Below are 22,587 nucleotides of genomic sequence, written 5' to 3'. Positions count from 1 at the left end.
AATAAAAAAAAATTAAATAAATACTTAAACACAAACGCGTTAATCCACTCGCTCTATCTGATAGAATCTCTCTCTGAGTTTGTTGTACTCAGACAGGACTTGGACAGTTTTATGTGTAATCAGAGAAATTGTACAAACACATGACCCTCATTAGTATTCAGCTGATGAAAGTAACCTTCCTAGATGGACTGTGTTGGACTTTTCCCTTGTGGAAGCTTTCTATGCATATCCAATGTTGCAATGTTGCACCAGGCAACTCGTTCTCGCTCTCTCTCTCAACCTTTTCCTTACATGCGTGTTATAGTTAATTTTCTCCTCATCAGTTTCCAATATGTTGTTCTCATTATATCACTGAGTTTAGCATTATGTCCGTTAATGATTCTACTGTATTTGTGGTAAGATCTGCCAGTAATGTGTAATTGTCACAGCATGAAGAAATCAAGCAGTCTGTGAGTAGAATGATGACTCATTTTGATGTTACAATCTAGCAATTTAGAGTCAATGTCATACCAGCAGAAATAATAGAAACGGCGCTGGTAATTACACACGTGACAATGTCTTTACTATGGAACTCACTCAGGCTGTCATTAATATTCATATGGCAGATGTTCGATTGCCTGGATGATAAAAGATAATCAGGGTTATCTTGTGGGGATCTCGCTTCTGAATGTGTGACATCGTCACTCATTCTGACACCCAGTGCTGCAGCCATCAAGCGAGACTTTTTGAAATATGGGTGAGAGCTATTCACACATTGTGGAGACATAATTCAAAGGACTATCCTACTCATGTGGATATGACATTGTTCAGGACAACTGGCAGATGGACTCATCAGGGGATGAAAACACTGATCAGACTTTGTAAGTCAACTGCGGTGTGACATATAGTGAAATATTAACTTACTTGAAGAGGCTCTGTCTCATTGTTATCTCTGCCCGCTGGCTTGCAGAGGGAATTCTTTGGACATGAGCCTCAATGGATTTCTCTCATAAAAACACGTGACAGGCCTGAATTTGTGCAATTGTGTGGGAAATAGTGGTAGGGCTCATTGTTGTCTGTATTTGTGGTCTCAGCATGTGAGATAAACTGTCTTCAATACTGCCTACGGAAATCTATTTATATACCATATATATATATATTAGATTGCACAAGGTTTTTTTTATGAGATCAACTGCCTTGTGTGTGCTTTCTTCTTGTAACAGTTCACCAATTCCCTCTACGGGAGTAAATCATTTCTAACTAATACGACTGCATGGAACAAACAAAGGAAACAAAAACACATCATTTTTGTTGTCATGAGCAAATATTTGTGTTTTATTTTCAGTGTAAGTCACATCGCGGGGGCAGGAAGAGTCTGTGTGCATAAATATATAATGCAAACAGAATATCAATAAAACATTTCTGCTTGCACATGAAAGCAGCAGAAACCCAAGGGTGAGCCAAGCCAACAGGCCGTTATCATGGGGATATCTCACACAGCTGACCAGCAGCAGTCAAGAACACTCACATCCTAATTTGTTTTTCATTTGATCCAAAGTGTGATTATTCCTCCTGTCCATTTTCATTACAGATCCCCCATCACACACTGGCCCCCCCCCAGGTCCCTCGGCCAATATAGCAACAGACACTAGAAGGCTGCAGGAGTACAAACAAGACCGAGACATAAAGGACTGATTCAATCAGTCAAACGGTCCTGTGAGGGTATCTTGACTAAACGTTACTTCTTCAGCACAAAATGGGAGAAACTAAGTCAGACAAGTTTCGAGTGAGGAGAAGTGCACACCGAGCAGCTACAGTAAATAACTATATATCTATTTAATGTTTTTTATTTGCAGTTGAAAGGGATTAAACCAGAGCTAAAACTGTTTGCTTTATCAGATGACTGTTCCTCCAGGATTGAAGAGGTGTAACATGTTCCGTGATGCCCCCAGCAGCCAGTCGCTATGCTAGTCTACAGCTAAGCTGATTGACTGCTGGTTGTCTCAGTTGAAGGGGATTTGCAAAACGTTCGAGATCTTTACGTGTTTGCATAACTTTAACTTTAACTCCTGTTCACATTTATGCTATTGAACTTTTATCTAAAGGATTCACTCTTGGTGCAGGTTCTATGTTAACTTCAAAAGATAAACCAATCACTCACTCATACAAAAAAAAAAAAATCTAGTGACATCGGATGCTCATCAGGAAAAAATTAGTGCCTTAGTTTCTTCTTCACTGTTCACAGTGTTGAAACCAGGTATCAAACTAGCAACCCTCCAATTATCAGATAGCTAATCAACCTCCTGAGCCTCCTCATACCTGATCTGGACCCCCAGCATCAAAACCTAGTGGTCTATGTGGAAAATCTCTTGGTTCGAGCAAATTTGTGTGTCAAACATCAGCTATACTGGATAGTTTCTCTACCCTCCTGTCTTTTTAAGCTACCATTTTATGAACCAATTCTTCTTCCTCTCACATATATCAATATTTTCCCCCTTTCATTGACTGCTACCGAGGGTTTCTTCTCCAAGTCACTGCGATAGATTAACTGACAAACAATGCACTGCAAAAAAATGATAAAGTCAGAGTTGATCATATTCACAACCAATCATCTGTATCGGAATTAAATGTAGAAATATGTGCTACAGTAAAGGGTTGGGTAATGATTCTACATCAGCTCAGTGTTGTCCAGAAAGCCACCAGGCATACAATAATGTGAGAGGCTCCTGGTGTGTACACTGAAAGTGTAGAATATTGTGGTCATGGGATGATGTGATGTGTGAGGAGACATGCAGTCGAATCAACCAATTGCCAGTTAACATCCATCCATCCATCCATTTTCTGTCACTTATCCTGTTAAGGGTCGCGGGGGGTGGAGCCTATCCTGGCAGCCTTCGGGGGAGAAAGACCCCGTGCTCCAGCTGGGACTCAAACCTGGAACCTTCTTGCTGTGAGGTGACAGTCCTGACCACTGCACCACCGTGCTGCCTTTGCCAATTAACATGTTAATCAGAAATAACTGTAGGAGAATGCTGAGTAAGAAAGCTATGAGATATTTTGTCTGCCACCTGGGATATGTATGTGAAAATGAAATTCATTCTTTTGGTTCTTGGAAAGGCAGAGTTTATTTGACTTACTTTGCAGAAAATAAAAAGGTTAATGCTGTGACTGCACTATGTTGCTGTGTCAATGCAGCGCGAGTGCTTCACTGAGAAAGTCCCGAGGAAAATAATCTGTAGAAATTAGATTCTCTGATATCATTAAAACAACACAGCCAGCCAGAGCTGAACTGCAGCCAGTGAACCATGTGTGAAGCAGCTGTTAACCTGAAAACCTTTCGATTTGTTGTCAGCTTTTCTGCATATCTGTAAAACGGGAACAATGAATCTATCATGTTCAGTATGTCTAAGTCAGTGGGGCAGAATGGCTATATCTTTCTCAAAGGCCAACACCAGGTTTTGTGAGAATCAATCAAATCCTATCAGCTACCAGATAATAGTAAATCATAGTTAAAGTAATTTAACTTTCAAAGACAAAACATCAATCACAGATTCAATTAATTTTTTCTGCATTTTCCTTCTTTCATTCAACTTCAAAAGACACTAATAAGCTTTCAAGACTGGTACCCGATATCAAACAAAAGGCATCAGATGAATCAAAGCGGGATTCTCGTAGAACAATGGTGTCTTGTATTAGACCTGCAAATGTTAAATGTATCTCAGTGTAATTTACCAAATTACAAAAACAAATCAGCCAAACCTGTATTTTAGGGTCCTTGGGAGTCATGGCAATATATTCCTGTTTATGATATATAATATATTCTGTCAACATTTATTTAAAGCTCAAAATTAAGATTGATTTATGGTAATAGAAAAAGGAGGAAGACATTCAATTCAATCTATGACTATCAGTTTGAACTAGGAACTTTTGAAATGAAAAAAAAAAAAAAAAAAAACAGACCAAAAAAAACCTCCTACTGCCTTGTACTGGACAGTGTGTTCAAAAGATGGACCAAAGCTTCTAACAGTCATCATAACCACACACAAACTGTTTTTCTCACATTATGTTTTAAATTGCTTTGTGTAAAAAGTAGTTCATAAAAAAAAAATCTTCAGGCTTAACCCAAGGAATTTTATTATCATGATAAAGAAATTCTGACATATAGAAGAAGGAAAATAATCATGATGTATACTTCCAGAGGGGAAAAATGTTTATTAAAATACACTTGAATAAACATTAAATGAAATGTAAATCATAAAAAAGCATGTTACTTTTCAGAGAATGTGTTAATTTCACTACCAAGCGCAACACCCCATGTGGAACCTTTGCTATGCTTGGTTTCGTTCCCACACGACGTTATTTTTAGCAGCACTGATTCACTTCCTGCTAGAATTGACAACACAGAGCCGAAGCAAAGCACAGAAGCTAATTCCAGCGAAATTTGGTCAACTAGCGTGAATGAAGTAGAAATATCGATTGCCGACAATGATTCCTTACACCGTCAACATCAAACTCGCGGCTCGGACGTTGACTGGCACCCTCAACCTTCAGAATAAAACCGCTGTAGATTGGTGAGTACTGCTACTCCTCCTCCGTTAGCATCATTGATAACCTCAGCTGCCTGTACGAAATGAAGATGCGCGAATGACAGCCGATATCTACAAACTCTGGCTGTGTGTACTTTACATTTATTGCTAATTAGGATGATGCGTGTGTTCATATATGCCGGTTCCGTATGTTTTCCACAGCAAAGCATATGAACATGCGAAGCAACCTGTCATGTGATTTGAGATTTTGCTGGGCCTGATGCATTTCTGAAGTCTTGTGAGTCAGGAGCACTTGTTAGTAATTGTCACTCATGAAATCGAATTTTCTGGTTCACACATCAGTTAGTGCCGAGGAAAGCATGGCAAAGGATCTTCATGTAGCATTTTTGCTGCAGACATAATCAAATCCTCATTTAATAGTATAAAGTGTCAAAGGAGCGGCAGTCACACGTGTTTCCTGCTGTTATTGTGTCAGTTTTATCAGCCAGATGCACCAGGACTTCTTTAAAAGTTATATCTCCCAAAATATGATATGGAGTTTAATTAATTTGCTGTTTTGATGTATCGGAGTTACATGAATGCAGGCATTTAACTTTACTTAAAGTTGAGTTTCAGTCAAACTGTGCAGTCTCACAATGATCATTGATTATTCTTGATATATGTGTCTCCAAATGACCATATTCATTGATGTTGTCATCTCATACTTAAAATGGTGCTACACATCTGGGCATTTGCAAGTAAAAAAGAAAAAAAAATCAAAGACATCAGCTATGGCGGAACAATATTCAGCGTTGTACTGAATCGTGATAAGGCCTTGTGCAATATTGAAAGTGCAGGATATGTCTGCTAAAGGTGGAAAAAATATCACTCTAGACGAAGTACTTTTGCGCTTCGGTGATATTGGAACCATCGAATAGTTTTCTACAGATTTAAAAAACCCCATCTCTGTTTGGTACAGATTCCTTCAAAAAGGGTCACACCATAATAACTTCAGTATGTTTTTCACTTAGAATGTGACTAATGACACAAAAATAATAATTCCATCAAATATATTTTATCGTATCCTATTGCAGTATCAGTTGGACTAATCAGTTTACCTTCAGAACTGTCCAGCCCTGATATGTGCCACTATTCTCAGTCTGAGTGCTGGTGATGGTCGCCTGGCTGCTGACTGTCTTCTACCACCGAGGCTTCTCTCTTAAGATCAGCGCCTAGAACACGCCGGCACATGCCGCGTTGGTGATTGTGATGTTTGAACCATTTGTGAAGGCTGAGCGGGCTGCTAAACTTCAGCTGCTCACCCAAATAATGGAATCAACAGATCATTGAGACGCTCTAATTTAATAGTATCAATTTCCTTTGAAGTTCCTCTCAGATGATTTATGCCCCAGATTGGTTGAGTGCTTGACTGAGATGTTTTCCCAGTCATTGAGCTGTAACTCGGCCTCGTGGTTTAGTTCACAGCTCAGCTCACTCTGAAACATTTGTGAGGGAATAAGCAGTGAGCTGAGAATTTTGTTGGATGAAACAGCATTTTCAGACTGAAAGCTAATATCACGCCAGCTCTATTTTACAGGTTATGGTGTTTATATTTTTGTGGCATCCAATAAATCATCAAGTAAAGTGTTGAGTAGAAATTATGATGAGACACTTGAGGCAAGCAGGGTAAAAGCTTTAATTAATAGGCCTCATCGTGATTCTTCCACAGTTAATTACTTACTTGAAGTGTATAAGTGCTCTTGAAGTGTATAACAGTGTGTGTGTGTGTGTGTGTGTGTGTCACAGCTACGTGTGAGGAAACAGTGTGACACAGACTTGGTGGACTTGAGCTCTCTTCTGCTGATGGGGATTTGTCTTTGCTGAGAAGGGTGGTTTCAATTGTGTCTGAGTGGGTTTCCCAGTGGACGGATTAATCGCAGGGGTCTTAAGTTTGATTGATCTGGTGCGAGCAGCCTGCCGAGTTCCTGCACTCACACAGCTGATGAGAGCTCAGCGCCAATAAACTGAGAAAGTTAAAGACCATTTCAGGAAGTAATCAGGGTCAATTAGTTCACCTAAAATATTTATTCTTGTCAGATTTAACTCTAGCTTGCAGTGCTGTCGAACATGCAGACTATTTGATGTATGATAAATAATCAAAACACCTCTGACTGCATTATGCTCTACATTTGAAAACTAATAGTCATGTCCCCGGGATGGGTCAGTATGGGCTGTTTTGTGATCTCTGACCCTTCCACATCATTTCATGTCCTCAGCAACTGTAACCATCATCCCTTTCCTTCATTCTCTGGCTCTTCTGTAGGGGCTGGCAGGGGCTGATAGCTCAGGGATGTCACTCCAGCGTCCTCATTATTGATCCAAAGACAGCCCAGACCATCCAGGTTCTGGAGAAGCACAAAGCCAATGTGGTCAAGGTGAGCTGCCACAGTTGCTCCTCTTTTATCGGTGTAAATGTTTAGCAGGCTGATGGGAATATCATGTGAATGCTTCACACAAGACGGACTAATTAAAAAAATAGGTTCTCTTTAGGTTAGATTTATGATACAAAATGAAGCTGACAACTTTTGTTATTTTCTTATTGAATGGCAAATCTTTAGTTGCACGTTAAACCATATATGGTTGTCCTATATATGGTAGTTTTTCCACTTTATTCTGTTTTCTGAAGTAGAGTTCTTATTGACAAAGGACAATCTTTCCAAGGGTAAAACAAACACACAACTGCAGGTGAAATATTCTTTCACTCTGCTAATGTTAGCATTGTGTAACCTTGAGCTAAGTTATTGTCTTTCCTCTTTGTTAGATTCAGCTTTGTTTTTTCTTTAAGGCAACACTTGTAACAATGACAAAGAAGCCTCTGCATGGATAGGGAGGCCTATTGCGCGTGCTTGTGTGTGTGTGTGTGTATGGTGTGTGTGTGTGCGTGCATGTGTGTGTGCGTGTGTGTGTGCGTGTGTGTGTGTGTGTTGCTGAAGGGTAAATAATGGGCCATACATTCTAGAGTGATTATCGGTGGCTGGTCTCAAGCTGAAGCACTCATTCCTCACTCCAAAGCACACTTTAATCTTATAAAGCACCATGGCTGCAGAGGTAGGACGTTCCTCACCAGCCACCCTGACACAAGACAGTTGGACATGGAAGGAGCTGCCAGGAAGAGCAGGAACAAACACAGTCAAATCAATTTTTATACACCAATCTGTTCTTTGAATAATTTGTCTTTTAAAGTATAGGCTTGGCATCGATTGGCTGTTGATTTCTTTGTCTTTCCCCCTCTCACTTACATTTGTTCAGACAGTTGTTAAAAAAAAAATCAACTTTAACAAATGCTTTAGTTTTAAATAGTTGTATTCTTATCAGCCAATGTGTCACCAGTGACATTCATCATCAGGACTACATTATTTACTTTATTTAAATGGAAAATATGTAAATCTAGCAATGTCTCTGTAGCTTCTGCCACATAATCATGATTGTTTTTGTCAGGTTAAATGGTCGAGAGAGAACTACTACCATAACGTGAGCTCGCCCTACTGCCTGCGGTTGGCTTCAGGAGACGCCTCAGGGAAGATCATCGTGTGGGATGTCGTTAGTGGCACTGCTCATTGTGAGATCCAAGAACACTCCAAACCCATCCAGGGTAAGGGATCTTGTAGAGCCCCCTCGCCTTGATTCTTTATCCGGGAACATGGCAGCAGCCCTGCCAAGAGGAACATGGAGGCTGGATGTGCTCTTGCTGATACTCTGTTTACCATCCTCTATCCTCTTCATCCCTGGCTTCCATTTTCCCTCCCTTCCAGATTTAGAGTGGCTGTGGAATCAGGATGCGTCTCGTGATCTGCTCTTAGCCGTACACCCACCCAACTACATTGTTCTGTGGAACGGAGACACAGGGACCAAGCTGTGGAAGAAGAGCTATGCTGAGAACATCCTCTCCTTCTCTTTTGACCCATTTGACCCCTCTAACATGGCATGTAGGTGACCAGGCTTACTTACTGTTCAGTGTATTATCTAATCTTCTACCCGACTGATACACCCCATGTAACTATTCTGTAAAATTAATGCATACTTTTCAACACATAGAGATGCTGTTTTGGTTACCCTTGAACACGAGTTAATAGACACCAGATCTTTTTCCAAGTGATGGAAGTAAAAGATTCAAGCAAATTAATGTTTTTCTTTTTTGTTTTGCTCGGCAGTGCTGACCAGCGAAGGAATAGTCTTCATCACAGACTTTTCCCACTCCAAACCACCAGGGAGCGCTGGCAAAAAGGTCTATATTGCCAGTCCCCATGCAAGCCCCGCCCATACCAAGCCTGCGCCTGCTGCTACGCCGGTCCCTACTGGTGCCAAGAAGGCTCTCAACAAGGTCAAAGTTCTCATCACTAATGAAAAACCCACGTAAGAACCACTACTCACCTCCATCACAGTACCTGAGAATGTAGTACACAGGGGGTATGGTGTATTGCTGTTGAATCGTTCCGAGTCTGGACCCTCACCTAGGACCCCCTTGCTTGGGCTGAGTTTGCCAGGGGCTACAGAGGGATGAGGAATGTTTGTAGGCCAGCACTGAAGTTAGCATCACTAGAGGTTCCCTCCGTCATAAACCAATGGGATTTTAACATTGGATTGAATCACTGAAGAAAATAAACTCTTTGGTGAATAGAAAGTCAATGATATTTACATATTTTGCTCAGAAAGATCATCTCACAAATGAACAGAACATTCATGATTTTTCAAGAGTAAATGTAAACGCAGACGTGAAGTAAGCTAGACAAAAAAGCTAACGTCACAAGCTACTTGGAGGACTCATGACTTCAGTGTCACAACAAGCTTCACCAAAGATGATCTAGAAGGCCAAGAGGGGAATCAGGAAGGGAACAACAGCACTGCTGCCATTGTGAACTGAAAACAGCGATGGAAGCGACTCAGCAAAGGTCTTTTATTTTCCTGCCGACAACCACCCCCGCACTGTGCTGATAGCCGGTGTTTCCCATTTCTGGCCTTTTGGGGAGATAAGATGAGCTCACAACATCATTATCAGTGGACGGCACTTGTTTAGCCACTGATGCAGAAATGTGAGGTCAGCTGGCCGTGGCCTGTCAGCAGGAGCGCCAGGAACTGGAGGTCAAGGGCTGTGCAGATGCAGACGCACTGACAGATTCAGGGCTTAAGAGTTACAACTACCAACATCTGTTACAACATCTAATGTGTGTGTGTGTGTGTGTGTGTGTGTGTGAGTGTGTGTATATACATACATATACATACTGTATACTGTATACGTATGTATGGGATTTACCAGGATCCACATAGGATTCTAGAGGAGCAGGGATAATGGCAGCCAAACAAATTTTGAGTGTATATTTAGTGATATAAACTGTTTCCTAGGTGGACCATGGCACGTTTAAAAAATGAGAGATTTTCTTACATGTACTTCTATAAGAAGATAAAAATGAAATAAAGTTTAATTTATAAGAATTTTTTTAAAATGTTTTTCTTCCTTCAAGAGTTATGTCATTGCTAATGATACTTGTGTAAAACAGTATTTGTGAAACCAGGATGCTTTCAGAAGCGTTACCATCCCATGAAAATCTCATACCGTTGCAACTCTTTTATATGTATGAAAGATATCTATTATATAATGCATTGGAAACATTGTTTTCAGCATCTATTTCTTATTTATGTTTTCAGTGGAGACTAGAAGGTTCATCTGAGTGAGCCTCTGGTACTGTCAATCTCACCCAGGTCTTATCATCTGAATGTGTGTGTGTGTGTACATGTATGCTTGTGGCAGTGTACTCCTACATTACCTCCACCGCCTGCTGTACTCTCCATGCCTTGCTCGCAGCAGACGGAGCGATGTGAGGAGTGTGTGATTTTTGTGGACTTAGACAGCAGAATGTTTTGGCTTGTTTTCTCTCTGTTTTGTTTTCTTTCTCTCTCTGAAGAGCCGTTGCTTTCTTTTCTGCATCTAATGCAGAAGTCTCGTTCCCTTTTTGTTTCTGGTGTTTTGCCTTTGGTGGCTGTTTTCAGCCCCTGTTGCTGCCTCGCTCGGCTTCAGTGAACTGCTAACAGTGTGATGTAGCTTCGTAACACATAAGGTGCCTCTCTTGACTGCATTTTCTCTTCTATGCCTTTAGATGATAATGACCTCCATGGTGTCTGTCTCTCCTTTATTTGATCATGGTGACATGCAGGGATGAAGGTGGAGGCATGCATTATGGGTGGAATCCTGCTCATAAATTCAGTAAAAATCAACCCTTTGTCCCTCGTTTCTTGACTGAACTGCGGAGCATTTGTGGCTGCTTTGTTTCACGCAGAGAAAACATTCCACTGCCATGCATGATAGGATATCCAACTAATTTAAACCTGCTTGTAAGAAGTGAGTTAGAATCTTCAGTTGATACATTTCAGAAATTACAGAAGGGGATTTTGTTTGATGCTGCCAATACCTGCTTAATTCATCAGCCTCCCATCACTGCACCAAATTCACTTTTAAGTTCCCTCTCATTTGCCTCACTGAGACCACAACAGTAATAATTCACTCAGCCTGGAAGACATGAATAAAGATCTCGTTGCTCCCTAACATGAGCGCTGTAATTAAACTTACTCTAATATGTCATCACACTGGAATTATTTGTCTTTTTGTATGCATGTTCGGTTACTTGTAGAATGTATATTGCAGTATGTGGCATGATCCAGATCTTTCAGTGTGTGCCTGTGATGAATCGAGGCGAATGTATTTTTAGTTCACAATAATTAGGCGTAACAGCTTGGAGCGTAAGAATAAATCTGCAAAAGCATCTAAAACAAATAAGAAGAAGACGGTGTCCAAAAATAGCAACTACTGAACTGTGAGAGAGAGACTTTCAAAAGGGGTGGTGGCATAATTATCTTTGAAATGTAAGACAATTAATCAATAAATACACAATTATTTCTCTTAGAGTTTTAGCTGACCTGTTTTTAGTGTAATTTTTAAATATGTTCTTCATTCACAATATAACATAACAGTGAGGCTAACCCCCCTTTTCTGCTTTCCTCTTCTTCTGCTGTGTGGCCCTGCAGCACCGAGGCAGTGACCCTGAACGACTGCCTTCAGTTGTCCTACCTGCCATCCAAGAGGAACCACATGCTGCTACTTTATCCGAGAGAGATCCTCATCCTGGACCTGGAGCTCAGCCAGACAGTGGGCGTGGTGGCCATTGAGCGCTCAGGGGTGCCCTTCATCCAGGTGAGGCATCCTATACTTGCGCAGCCCATTCTGTTTAATAACAAACTCAATAAATCTTCTGCAATACCGCTGTAAATATGACCCCGCCGTCATCCCATCATGCTTGTTTACTTTGAGACAAATGGAGCCCCCAGCGTGTGGCTCTAGATAGCATGCTGGCACTCTGCAATCAGAAGTGTGCCTTGTCCCACTAGGTCCATGTCTCATGTGGTTCTGTCCTGAAGTCACATCCTCTCTTTTATTTATGATGTGTGCCAAGATATAATAAGAGTGCATATTCCCACCTTGAACAGGTTGGGTGAACAGGCTTGAGTTCCAGGGAACTTCCAGCTTCAAGTGATTTTTTTTGCCCAAAAATTGCATTTTATTTATCAAGTACTTGCCAGTAGATGAATCATATCCATGAATAGGGAATTCAGAAAACTCCAGCTGCATACTTGTTGCTCGAAGCTTCTGGAGACTGATAATTAACAACATCTAAACTTCCACAACCTCATTGGCCAGGACTCTACCCGGATGTTAGGCTCCACATCATGAACACATCTGGCCAATAAATGATGTTTTGTATTGTTTTACCGTTGTCAATTATTAGTCTCCAGTAGCTTCCAGCAACAAGCCCTCATTTTCTAAATTCTGTATTCACAAAGAAGTTGTGCAGGGGCAAAAAAAAAAAATCCCTCAGTGAATTCCAGATATCTAACAGCAAGTACTTGATAAACAAATTACAGTTTCTGGGTCAAATATGTCTTTAAAAGGACTTATAATGTGGTTAATTGGCCAATTATTCGGAATGTTCACGGTCAGAATGTCAGCTTGCCTTTGGAAGTTCCAAGCAGAGACAATTTACAAAATGTTTGCAGTATTAGCTTAGTTGGTCTCGGTGAAATTAATGAAAGGAAGTCTCGCTCCTACATGCTTGGTACATTACCATCTTTCCCTTCCCTCAAATGAACCCTCTGCGCAATTTCTACTTTCATTCCATTATTCGCAGGGCTTTACCAAAGTCTGTCTTTCTTTTATGGATGAATCTTCCAAGAAGCCAATTCCCCCTGCCGTGAATGATAAAGTTCTCTACTTTTCTTCCTCTCTCTCTGTGCTCACCTCATCATGGTCTGGAGAGTGCACAGCACAGCAGGCATGTGCACTCCGTAGCGACAGGAACAAAATAAAATAAAAAAAAAAAACCTCACCAGCACACACACTGCCGTCTTACTTGTTCCTGCCAGTATCCCCTTTCTGCAGCACCAGTGACCTTTAGGTGCCAATTCCCTTCTTTTGGAGTCTGGATTTCTAATTGGAAATTGATGAATGCTGCGGGGGTTAGATAGAGGATTTGTCACGGCTTCAGACCCCGTAATGGAACAGAAACTGTCTCTCTGTGTGTCATTCTGTTAACTATTCTTTCACTCACTCACTGTCTGTCTGTGATAAGATGGCCATTGTGATGGCTTGACATTACACTGAGCGTATCTTGTGGTTTTCTGGTCATGCTCTGTGCAGTTGGATCCATAATTTGCCCTTTTAAATATCTAACTTGAAGTTCAGGTTCTGCCCGTTCCATGTTTTTTTTGTTCCTCAAGTTGATTCCAAGGGTTAATTGACATCTTCTGCTCCATATTTTAGCACACATCCCCATAAATCATACTTTCTTTGGCTTGTCAGTGATCCTGTTTTGATAAATGTACCCTCTGCAAAACACTTCAAAGGTGGAAAACACGGCTTTGTTGTCAAGGAAGTCACAGAGCAGGAGTGGAGGGGTATTACTCAACTGCCCAGGCCAGTGCCTCCTTTCTCTAAGTGTTATAAAGTGCTTGTCATACAGCCAATTTGCATGACTGATGACTCAGCTTTAGCAAATGTCCAGGCAGGAGGGCAGAAGCTCGAAAGCCAAGAGGAGACGGGGAGAACCAGACACCTACACGTATATACTTCCCATCCCGGGTTGTCCCTTCGTGTGTGCTAGGCTCAGTGGATGCATGTACACTCGCTGTGGCTAGAAATGCAATGCAGTCCAATTGAAATTCAGCCTGTGTGAAGTTGATTTTTTTTCTTCGTTTAAGACATCAGGAGGTATTGATCCTTGTCCCTGGTCATCAAAACAAGGTGATTATGGTTCTGTTGTTAATTACCAGGTGCAACAGCATCTGGCCTGCTATTGTTTCTTTCCCAGTGAGTGTCTGTGTGTGTTTGTGTGGAATCATGACACAACACTGCCCCAGGGACACCCTCCTTAACGGCCCTGTCAGTCTCTGTGCCTGTGGACAGATTCTGTCAACCTTTAGTGCCACAATCATGCAACAAGCAGTCACCAAACATTTAGGTGTGTAGTTGAAATGAAAATGAACACCAAGTTCAAAGATGGTTGCTGTCCCATCCATGAATCCTGATTCCTGATGTAATAATGCAGTCATGAATTCTCACTACTCGGCTGAGGAAATGTCAACATGTGTTTCCGCTGTTGGGATCCCATCACGACAGCAGACCAGTTTTTAGTGTAGCATGGCGATGCTTCCTGGTCAGGTGACAGTCCAGACAGAAGTATCTCTTCACCTGTATAGGACAGATTACAGTACATTTGCTCATGTATCATTTGTTCAAGAGAACAATCCAAATATTGCCCATAAAGCCTCAAGTGTAAGTTTTAATCACTGAAAAACAAACCAAATCTGACAAGGTTGAACGATGCAATTATGGGACAAACTCTCGTCTAATGATGCAATGTTTTTCACTGTAATATTTTATGATGCAATTTCCCATGCTCTGTATTTCTGTATGAATGTTAATGTTTGATTACAATGCCATCATCAGTTCTTCATCACTGCAGACGACTGATGTAGCTATCTAGCCAATGACTTACCTTTGCCCCTGCTAGAGAATCCAGTATGACTGTGCCATGTCCTACCCCGATCATGGGGTTGCCTAAACGTAAAAATGTATTGTTTTCCAGAAAGCCACACAACCAAATAACCCTCTCTGGGTTCTTCACAGAAAAAAAAAGTCAGGAAATCTATAATGACACGACCAAATAACCCTCTCTGGGTTCGGGTCTAGGAATTTTTTCTGGGGGTTGCCAGATAGGAGCACAGACTGCAGAAGGGTGGAGTAGAATGTCACGCTCCATGCGTGTATGAAATAGTTACTAACTGACTGTGTTCACACCAAACGGCAATGTGAATTTTCGCGTTGCTTTATTCACGAATATAAACATATTGATCCAGCGATCAAATTCGCACGAATAAAGTGACGTGAAAATTCGCATTGTGTTTGGTGTGAACATTCGGGCTGCACCTAACGACTATTTTAATAGTCGACTAGTCACCGACTATTGAAACGATTAGTCGACTCATTGGATAATTATTAACTTTTTCTTAAATTTAGCATGAAGTTGATTTAATTATGTGGCAAATGATAATAAACAATTAAGATGGGTACAATGAAAAATACATCTTTTATTGAACATTCGTTAATTTAAAATACATTTGTCAGGCACAGTCTGGCATCACGCTAGAGCTCTCTTTTATAGTGAAAATACGCTTCTAAAATGTACAATGTGTGTCATAAAAACCGTATTGGCTTCAATGTTACTTGAATCTCACCGAGGCGAGTCTTTTTATTCGCCGTATCCAGGCTAAAATGCCACCAAACTTTAGAAGTTTTGGTGCGCGTGCCTGATGTTGACGCCGCGTTCCTGTATGTTCCCCCTCAGAGACAGAGACGCTACTGCGCATGAGCGACTCTCGGCAGAGATTATAATCAAGTGAGATACCTCACTCTGTTGGAGAAACGCGTTTGGCGACAATAGTCGACAATGGAATTCATTGTCGACTATTTCTATTATCGATTTTTGTCATCAACGTCGACTAATCATTGCAGCCCTAGTGAACACACCTTAATATTTAATAATGGAAGTAGTTCATTGCTAGTTATCAATTTTATTATCAAATACAAATACACACATGGAAAAAATAATCAAAATGCGTCTCTGGTATTGTTCAGGGGGCCGGGCCAAATGTGGAGGCGGGCCATATCCGGCCCGCGGGCCGTAGTTTGGGGACCACTGATATAGATCATCATCTCAGTGATACCACAAACAAGAGGGCAGTCAACTTAAGAACCAAGCTAGCTCAGCCTCTTATTGCCTCTTATTGCCCTTTTCCATATATTCAGACTCGATCAAACACATGAATCCGGTCTTTCGTGAGTCATTCATTACTCTCTGACTCTTGAAAAGTAAAGGAAAAACACTTTGTTTTTCTCGTAACCATTTCTTTAACCACATCGCAAACAGGCACAATGTGTTTTCCTTCCAATATTTCATATTCTTTCACCTTCATTCACAGAGCCTCCGCTGGAACAGTCGGGAGCCCCCTGTAGAGGCCTGCCTTTCACTTTAAAAACTTAATTATAGATACAGTCATTATCATGCCACTGTAGGTACATTTCCATTATCAAAACACCATTTGCTGTTTTACAGAATGAAAGTGTAATTACAATATTCCCATTTGTGAATATTGCCAGTATTGGAGTTTTTGAATTGGTGGCTGATGTTCGGACTCTTTAAGTTTTTACTTTATTGATCTTGGTCAACTAGCTAACCGAAAGCAGCCAACACATTGAAAATAGCAAGTTTTGTCAAAGATTTGTAAATTGCAGCAAGGCTGGAATGCTCATTTGTTTCAGTCAGTTGATGTCAGCATGGACAGCAAACATCTTTAGAGAATTTGCTGTTGACCAGAGATGTTCAGTTCTTCTGCACTTTCCCATCGGTTATGGAAGGAGTTTTATAGACCAAGCATGGCCTGGTTGTGGTTTCCCTGATGTTATTTAGCAAAGCGCCATTGTTGCATCCTGGACATGGCATCTCTCCCCCCTCAACGATTAGGACTGACAAACAGAAATATGAATAGCCAGAGTGTATTTCCACTCAAGCAGAATGATAAGGGTTGAACCCAACGTCTCTCCTGTGCTGCTCCAGCTCACTGGAGGGGCGACAAGTGTTAGCACAGTGTTACTCTGTTTTATTAATCTGTGATGACTGTGTGTGTTTAGGTGATCCCATGTGCTCAGAGGGATGCCCTGTACTGCCTCCATGAGAACGGGTGTATCACACTCCGAGTGTGCCGCTCCACTTCTGTTCCAGAGGAAGCAGCAGGAGCAGCAGGTAGGAATCTGCTCTCACCTTTACATACACCGGGTCTGCTAAAAGTGCTCAGAAAACAAACCCTCATTCCTGTGCTGTCGTCCAGTCATCATCTATTCAGCCAACCAGCACTGCAGTTGGAGCCTCGAGCCTTTCTCTCTGCTCCAGTGGGCATTTAGCCTCTCTTACTGTCTCATTTATCTTTGGATTAGTGGGAGTCCATTGTCTCTCTGAATCTCTCTTTTTCTCCCTCTCCCTCACATACTCTCCTGGCTATCTCTGCAACGCTGATCTCTGTCTACTCTCACTCTGTCATTTTTCTTTTATTGGTCTCTCACACTCGTTTATGCCCTTATTTCCTGCCCTCCTTTCTTATCTCCTTAAATCCTTCCCTCTCTATTCTCCTACTGTCTTTCGTTTCACACTTACTTAAAATATGTCTTTGCTGGTCTCTCTGTCATTCTTTCACCCACGCTTATCTCTTCCCATTCCTCATTCCTTCTCCTCTCCTAATTAACATCTACTCAGTGTCTTATCCCACATTTGTGTCTCCCTTCACTCACATGCCAGCCAATTTGCTGAGATTCTTTCACCCTGTCTTTTTTATTTCCCACCATTTGTCTTTTTTATTCACCGCCCTCTCACACCATCTCTGTCTACACTTAACTCCTCTGTTTCCACCTCCCCTACAGACCCAGAGCAGAGCGTCCAGGAGCTTGTGTACGACCTGCGCTCTCAGTGTGATGCTATCCGAGTCACTAAGACAGTGCGGCCCTATCGGATGGTTATCTGCCCTGTCAATGAAAACAATGCTGCTCTCATGGTGAGCGATGGCAGAGTCATGCTGTGGGAGCTCAAAGCCTACACCGGCAGGGCTCCTGTCAATCCCAGGTAAACACACATACGCACACACGAACACACACACACACACACACACAGCCAAATAAATCTGCAATCCTACATTACATTTCTGTTAAATTGGAAGGAGAGGGAAGCGTTAAATGTCAGAATATTTCGTAACGTGACTTAAATAAACTGCATAATCCTCTGACCTAAATTTACTCTTCCCAGCGACTGTCACAGGTAGGATGTGCTGAGACTTAAGCTATCATTGATGAGCCCTTCTTTCCTTTGAAGGATGAATCCCTCGATGCTGATGAGGCGACGGTGTTGTATTTCTCTATTAAGTTTGCTTCCTGTGTGAGGACACCAATAGTTGATTTAGGCAAATAAGACAAATCCACAGTTTTGACTAAAGAAGGGATGGCATGTTCTCTCCCTTTGTGTCACCACTTAGTGATACTTGCTGTATTATAATTCTGCCAAGTTTGAATTAATCTGCTTGAAGCACTCTAGTTTTCTATTTCAGACGTTAGCCATTTCTTTCACAACACTAAATTGATATTCAAATGCGTTCTTGTGGTAATCTGAATATTCTGGTGCTCAGTGTTCTCATTTAAAGCCTGAAAAAAAACATGCTTAGCCATGGTTTGAAGTACAGATAAGCGTTTGAATTAGAGGGCCTGTGATGTGATGCAGACTTACATGTATTCAGACACTCTTCACTCTTAATGTTCGGGTCTGATTGGCAGGTTAAACCCAGGTGGCATCCAGCGCCTGAGCATTTGTGAAAACATTTTTTCTCTTGAAAGCATCTCTTGTTTTTTTATTGAGTGGCATCTAATCAATACAAGGAATCGTTAAACATGTCATCCAGTACAAGCACTGCAATCTCCAGGTCGATCATCCTTGCAAGCAATATTCATTTATCACTCCTCGTTCACTTGGGCTCAATAATGAATGTGTTGCAACCTTTTGCCATCTAGTAGATTAACACCCTCCCCCCTTCTCTTCCAGCTCCTGTCTCTCACCACTCTACTCCCCTGTGTCATTTTGTGGAGCTCCGCTGGGTCCAAACCAGAAAAGGATTCATGATCTATCTCTCAACAGCATGATCGGTACTTCTCCCACACACACACACACACACACACACACACACACACACACACACACACACACACACACCATTCATGGCTGTTGGCATCACTGTCTACAAGTACAAAATATATCTGCCCTGTACAAGTCCACGTGTCACACATGTTCTGTTCTCATGTTTGTATAAGTCAGCGTATCGGGCCCTTCTTATATCTTTGATCATAACATGTGAGTTATGAGGGCCTTGGGACAACCCTCACTCTCCACTGATGTGTGGCTGACACAGGCCAGTGTTATTCCCCAGGCTGAGTTGCTCTGTACTCTCCCATGGGTGCTTGGCTCTTCCTTTCACATTCCTCTCTGAAGCCCAGGGTGCACTATGCAGTTCTGGGCTCTGGCAGAAGAAGACTGAACGGTGGGTTGTTATTAGTTCCGAAACAGGGGTCCTACATCGAGGCTCAAAGATGGCTGTCAACACAGGACCAGAGCTGGTTGGCTCAAGGTCAGACTGCTGCTGGACAGATATATAGACGGATAGATGGATAGATAGGTAGATGGATGGATTGATGGATAGATAGATAGGTCAATGGATGGATGGATGGATGGATAGATAGATAGATAGACCAATACCCATGACCAAATACACGTACATCCTCATAAAAACTTTAAATTGTTGAATAAACACTCTAAAACTATGTACATAAATAAAGGGCATTGACTTGTTTTCTACCCTCAGATTCTGTATGTGCCTCATCACACAGTGCACATCAGATTGATCAACCTACCCAAGATTAGTAGATCTGTGTTCCATAGTGTTGTTAGCAGTAAACTTTAGAGATTAGAGACGAGAAACCTCGTATTGTATACCAGACTTGAACCATCTCATCCTTTCATGATGGGTGTCCCTCCCTCTCGCCCTCTCGCCCTCTCTCCACTCACCCTTTCCCTCCTCCTGCTGTTGATTTAAAGCAGGGCTGCCTGACAGAAGATGAATGTGGGTATAAAATAGTAATAAGATTCAGGGTTTTCTTGTTAGCTTTTTTTTTTTTTTTGCATTTTTCTGTCGTATTCAGTGAGAGTCAAACTGGCTGAGAGTGGAGGACCTTGGGGAGGCGGAGCAGTAGTCGTTACACTGGCATAAGAGGGGAAGATGTTGTCTGTTCCCCTCAAACACTCACAGATTTGAGCCAACATTTGCCTGAAGCAATTGCTCTGTCTGACAGATGCTGACTAAAGCTCTCGTTATATTGAAATATCACTGGCCTGCAGGTTGCTATAATTCTGGGAATCCTACACTGATGCAGCTCATTTGTTGCTGTAATCAGATGAATGGGTGATACATGGAGGGCATCCGACGGTAAAGCCAAAACAATCCTTGTTAGTATGGATGCTGAACAATGACATCGGAACCATTAAATACATGTTTAAAAATACAGGAATAACCTATTTTTCTTTCACAAGAAATTCTGTTGGTGTCATTTTTTCATCATCCGTACTGTATGTCAGAGGTTTGAGCAGCCAAAAACATCCCTCTGTCCATTTCGCACTTACATACTGTCCTATATTTTCATGCTGCTCATTTAGGCTAATATAAAATGTCCTATATGATGCATGACATGAAGCCAAAACGAATTTTCAACCAATATCAATTATAAGTGGAAGGTTGCTGTGCCCTCAGAGGATGCACTACTATACCTCTGCGTGAAGGGGATGATTGCCCATTTATAACACATAAACATGTGGCCATTAATCGTCTTGAGTGTGTAGACCGGGACCATCAAAATCCATGCCTCAAGGGGCAGGATGGCTCTTCGAAAGTTTTAAAGAAACTGGGGCTTCTATTTATGGGGAATGCTGGTGTTAACTTCTATGAATACCCGCTAATCAGCTTTAAGTGGATGAAACCTTTTGTTAGTCCTGCGTAAAAGAATATTTGAAACCCCTAAATCCGGCTGCCCTGAGAATTGAGGCCAATGAAAGAAACAATGCAGGTTCATTTATGTTGACTATTCTTCCTCAAAGAAAGAGCAGCTTTGACCCTAGATTAGTAGTGACATGTTCACAGTTTTAAAGAGCTCTTTTACACATCTGAAATGGCGACATGGGTAGACAGAGAGGGGGAAGAGGGGGAGAAAGAGAGAGAGAACTGCTGGGACTAAACAACATACGTCTTTTCACTTATTCCTTCATTATTGAACAAGTGACACTGTGTCACAGGACTCACAGTAAGATGACTCACCTGCGCAAAATGAGGACACCGTCTCATGTATATGCAGCAGCATCTGGTGTTCGAGCTACTTTTGGATCCTGCTCAATCGTTGATGTTACTACTGTATGTACATGGGATATTTGCTTGGCTTGTCTTTTAAATATTGCACTTGGTGTGTTGTCTGTTCCATGGGGTCGTTCTTGGATTTAAACTAGTGCACACTCTCGAACATCTTGATGCAAGCTTGTGACTGCTCAGTCCTTTCAAATGCTTTTCAGATTGTATAGCTTGTAACTGATGTTAGATAAAATGCCTAAGCGCTATTGGAAACCATTTAACTAAAGTTGAAATGGAGGCCATATTTTCTTAATTCGGATTTCTGTAGCTGGCTGTGGTATCCTTGAAATTGGATGGGGTTAACTCATTTTCATGTGCTCTGAAAATTATGTTTGCCACAGTGATATCATCACATTTGCAATATGAAAGGACTCTCAAGGGGCAGAAAACCTCTCTGGACAAGCTTCAAGAGGCTTTCATTTCATTAATTATTACTATGTTATTTATTAAACAGGCATTGATTTTTAATAAAGATTTATTATAGATTAGATGATCAATGCTTTATGTTAAAGATGAAAATGCGATTTTTTTTTTTTTTTTTTTTTTAATAACACCCTCCTTCCTGTGTTATGTTTTTATGTCCAGGTCAGACGTTGATTGCTGGCGAAGCTCCTCTTCCATCGTCCAATCAGCAGGAAGTCCAGCTGAAGTTCCTCCTGACTGGCCTTCTCTCTGGTTTGCCTCTGCCACCGTTTGCCATCCGCATGTGCCCCCCTCTTACCACCAAGAACATCAACCACTACCAACCCATGCTGGCTATTGGTATGTCATAATCTAAAACACACTCTCATAAATTATCACGCTCACTAAATAGGAAAGGGTTACCAATAGCACTCTAGGATATGAAATGTGTTGCAGATGATTCTCTTTACCTGAGAAGTTACACATTGGTAAACTTTGATCAGCAACTTCTTTGGGATCTAACCGTCACAAGGACTTAGAAATCTAGTTTTTTTTTAAGGAAAACTTTTTGGTGTGTATGTGACGTTGTTGTTAATGTGCCACAGCACAAGTGCAGAGATCCTCATTTATTTCAGTGGGGACAGAGCGTTGCTGCTGTTGAACTCATCCAGACGGCTGTAAAATGTGTCTCCTTTCACACTCTATAACTTTCTAAGCAGAGAGAATTGACCTGTTGTGCTCCATGACCCTTCAAATATCAATAGCAACCCAAATAGCCTCCCGGGCTCCAGTGTTAAGTGGATGGGATGGAGCCATCAATAATATCAGTGTTCACACTTTGGATTTCTGCTTTGACATGTTCAATTTTTTGAAACGAAAAGGGCTCATTAGACACACTCTTGACCATGTCTGCCAGTTTAACTTCTATTTAATTTAATTCTTGAAGTAATGAGCTGGAGTCAATGGTGGCACCTGTGTGTGGGGACGTCAGTGTACTTGCACTCGGATAAGTCATTCAAACAATGGGTCATGATTT

At 41.5% G+C, this 22,587-nt stretch overlaps 1 protein-coding gene and 1 long non-coding RNA gene across 2 annotated transcripts in view; both read left to right on the top strand.

Moving 5' to 3' along the window:
- The first annotated feature begins 262 nt into the window (after positions 1 to 262).
- On the top strand, positions 263 to 1,694 carry LOC147247895 (uncharacterized). The gene is made up of 3 exons (XR_015109340.1): positions 263 to 449; positions 606 to 860; positions 1,571 to 1,694. It is a non-coding gene; the product is annotated as an uncharacterized LOC147247895 (long non-coding RNA).
- A 2,662-nt stretch (positions 1,695 to 4,356) lies between these two features.
- wdr11 (WD repeat domain 11) overlaps positions 4,357 to 22,587 on the top strand; it is a 50,267-nt gene continuing 32,036 nt past the window's right edge. The window contains exons 1-10 of the mRNA XM_086180826.1: positions 4,357 to 4,550; positions 6,829 to 6,940; positions 8,004 to 8,157; positions 8,318 to 8,491; positions 8,717 to 8,918; positions 11,583 to 11,748; positions 16,798 to 16,909; positions 17,581 to 17,779; positions 18,746 to 18,846; positions 21,735 to 21,911. Of these exons, the coding sequence (XP_086036952.1) occupies positions 4,465 to 4,550; positions 6,829 to 6,940; positions 8,004 to 8,157; positions 8,318 to 8,491; positions 8,717 to 8,918; positions 11,583 to 11,748; positions 16,798 to 16,909; positions 17,581 to 17,779; positions 18,746 to 18,846; positions 21,735 to 21,911 (1,483 nt within the window). The 5' untranslated portion in view covers positions 4,357 to 4,464. The remainder of the gene's footprint in view (positions 4,551 to 6,828; positions 6,941 to 8,003; positions 8,158 to 8,317; positions 8,492 to 8,716; positions 8,919 to 11,582; positions 11,749 to 16,797; positions 16,910 to 17,580; positions 17,780 to 18,745; positions 18,847 to 21,734; positions 21,912 to 22,587) is intronic.

Source organism: Aulostomus chinensis, chromosome 16, assembly GCF_037954235.1.
Source record: "Aulostomus chinensis isolate RoL2024-O1b breed Wild chromosome 16, RoL_Achi_v1.0, whole genome shotgun sequence".
In the NCBI taxonomy this organism is placed as follows: domain Eukaryota; kingdom Metazoa; phylum Chordata; class Actinopteri; order Syngnathiformes; family Aulostomidae; genus Aulostomus; species Aulostomus chinensis.
Note: the sequence above shows the minus strand (reverse complement) of the source record. Positions and strands in the feature narration are given on the sequence as shown.